General features: G+C 50.0%; 1 protein-coding gene across 1 annotated transcript; it reads right to left on the bottom strand.

Moving 5' to 3' along the window:
* Positions 1-680: 680 nt before the first annotated feature.
* On the bottom strand, positions 681-2,025 carry LOC123058779 (elicitor-responsive protein 1). Its single transcript, XM_044481462.1, has 4 exons — positions 1,803-2,025; positions 1,631-1,696; positions 1,233-1,371; positions 681-1,108 (listed from the first exon to the last, which is right to left on the bottom strand). Exons 1-4 carry the CDS (start codon positions 1,867-1,869, stop codon positions 889-891), a joined length of 492 nt encoding a protein of 163 aa, XP_044337397.1. The 5' UTR covers positions 1,870-2,025; the 3' UTR covers positions 681-888.
* Between the last annotated feature and the right edge of the window lie 279 nt (positions 2,026-2,304).

Genomic DNA, 2,304 nt, shown 5'->3' with positions numbered 1-2,304 from the left:
CGATGCAGGGTTGTACGTGACAGTCTCTCTGTATTATTGTGGTGTATATTTTTAAACTAGCCATCACATTATATTATTACAATCGTAATCAATACCGCTTGTCACACATGACCACACACCAAAGCAGCTTTAAAGCTTGGCGGCGGTAAGGGGGGAGGAGGGGTTGGAGGGGCCGGCCACCTCGGCGGCTTGGGGTCGCCGCCCGTGCCGCCCTAGGGATGGAGCGACACGTGACAAAAAAAGAAAGACACAAGGAAGAACATGATTACAGTTCTTTAGTGCAGCTAGATTATCACAAATTATTAACAATAATGCAACACCTACGTGATGGTTTACGAAAGGTTACGTAAACCCATCCCACGCTAACTACCCCCCCCCCCCCCCCCCCCCCCATTTTCAGGGTGGGCCCGTGTGGCGAGGTAAGGCCCAATAAAATTCCACCACGCCGGGTCGTATGCGTAAGGTACGTAGAAATCCTTACGTAAGTGTAGCATCTCTCAATTATTAAAGCATGCCGTTTGCGATACATAAAATACTTAATCGGGGCTGCTCCCGTGTAAGGAGCGCCCAGGTTGAGGCTGGCAGGAAAAATCGAAAAACGGGTTCGTACATGAACGCACACCTTGTACAAGCTACCAAGTTATCAAGGCATCAACAAGCATTCAACAATGGAGAATCCAACAGTGTAGAATGTATGGTGTTTCAAAAGAATCTTAATCATAAATGAATTTGGCTAAGTTAAGCTGTTGTGACTATACATCTAAAGTGCTACAAAATGAAGCGTACATACACTTGGAATCACATCAGTTAATCAAAGGCATATGATGCGGTTGGCAGAGAAGCCACGCCCACAACCAGCACGACTAATTATGCACGACCGAGGGACCCTCAGACCTTCTGCCCACGAAAGCTCTGTGCCCAGCCCCCAACCTGTGCTCCGTCTTCTTCAACCTGGCAATGGGAATCAACCTTTGCGGCGGTGAAGGTGATGCCGATTTTGATCTCGCCGTGGTACGAGTTGTCGGCGGTGACCACCCTGTACTTGGCCGGGTTCAGCCGCGACGCGCCGCTCTCCATGCCCATGCTGATCAGATCAGTCACATTGATCCTGCATCACACAGATATATTCAGTAATTTGATCCAGATCTTGCTTTCGTCTTTGATTTGCCACTTCAATTCAATTAGCTGCTGAAGTGCTGATGCTTGGCAGCTGGGAGTAGGAGTTTACTCACGTTGCTTGGCCGATGAAGTCGTCGCTTGAGAAGTTGTCGTGGTCCATGATCCGGAGGACGAGCTTATCCTGCACGTTGGCCGCGGAGGAGTTGATCTGGAATCTCAACATCTCGTTCCAGCTCGGGTTCCTCCCCGCATCTGCATTAGGCTTTGTTCGGTTAATCCTCTCCCCAAAAGGATTGGAGGGGATTGGCAAGGATTGGTTCATATTTTGACTTAGAAGAGGTTTAAATCCCCCTCAAACCCCTTCAATCCACTCGGATTCACCCGCAACCGAACAAGGCCTTACAGAACGCGACTGTTTCGTTCAGCAAAAATATACTTTCGTGGAGCAGGGTAGAGACGAGGAAGAGGAACCAAGAAAACAGAGCTGTGTGGAAGGGAAGCAGGGACTGGCCTCGGGCGGTGCTGCTCTTGCGCTCCTGGCTCCGATACTGCACCACCACATACGGATCGATCTTCCCTGCACATAACATGGCAAGCACAAAACTCAATCTCCGTCCACAACCGAACACAGAACGGAGCAAATCGAAGCCAAGAACACCCGTGCAGTAGAGTACTCTACTCACCGAGGGAATCGCTGCCGGAGAGGTCCTTGGCGTGGACCAGATGCACCTCGAGGAGACCGCGCGCCATTGTATTGCTCACTCGTTCTCGCCGGAAAGCTAACCAACACTCGATCCTCTCCCACGGCCGGTCGGTGGTCGGCTGCTCTGCCCTTCTGAATGAACGTCTCTCTCTCTCTCTCTCTCTCTCTCTCTCTCTCTCTCGTCTTTGTTCTCAGGAAGCTCGCGTTTGGAATTGAGGTGCTATAGACTGACCCGCGCCAGGGGCGGAGCCAGCGTGTAGCCGTTGGGTTCAGCTGAACCCAACGAGTTTTTCACGTCACGTACATGTATAGATGCGATCGCTCGTATGAACCCAATACGAATGTACGGTTGAACCCATCGAAACTGGAACATGCGAACGAGAAGACTTTTGGCCCATTAATGTTTTATATAACAGTAACCCAACCAGAAGCTCACACCTTGTTTTTCTTATATAGGAAAAAAAACCTGTAAGTACAGCTAA

The sequence above is a fragment of the Triticum aestivum genome, chromosome 3A (assembly GCF_018294505.1).
Source record: "Triticum aestivum cultivar Chinese Spring chromosome 3A, IWGSC CS RefSeq v2.1, whole genome shotgun sequence".
In the NCBI taxonomy this organism is placed as follows: Eukaryota; Viridiplantae; Streptophyta; class Magnoliopsida; order Poales; family Poaceae; genus Triticum; species Triticum aestivum.
The sequence above is the reverse complement of the archived record's forward strand: the minus strand, read 5'-3'. Positions and strand labels throughout refer to the sequence as shown.

Excerpts from the sequence above, each read along its gene's own strand:
- LOC123058779 (XM_044481462.1), bottom strand. The coding sequence starts at position 1,869 with ATGGCGCGCGGTCTCCTCGAGGTGCATCTGGTCCACGCCAAGGACCTC. Across the intron at positions 1,697-1,802 it reads CTCCGGCAGCGATTCCCTCG|GGAAGATCGATCCGTATGTG; the intron begins GTGAGTAGAGTA and ends TGTTATGTGCAG. Across the intron at positions 1,109-1,232 it reads GACTTCATCGGCCAAGCAAC|GATCAATGTGACTGATCTGA; the intron begins GTGAGTAAACTC and ends TGTGTGATGCAG.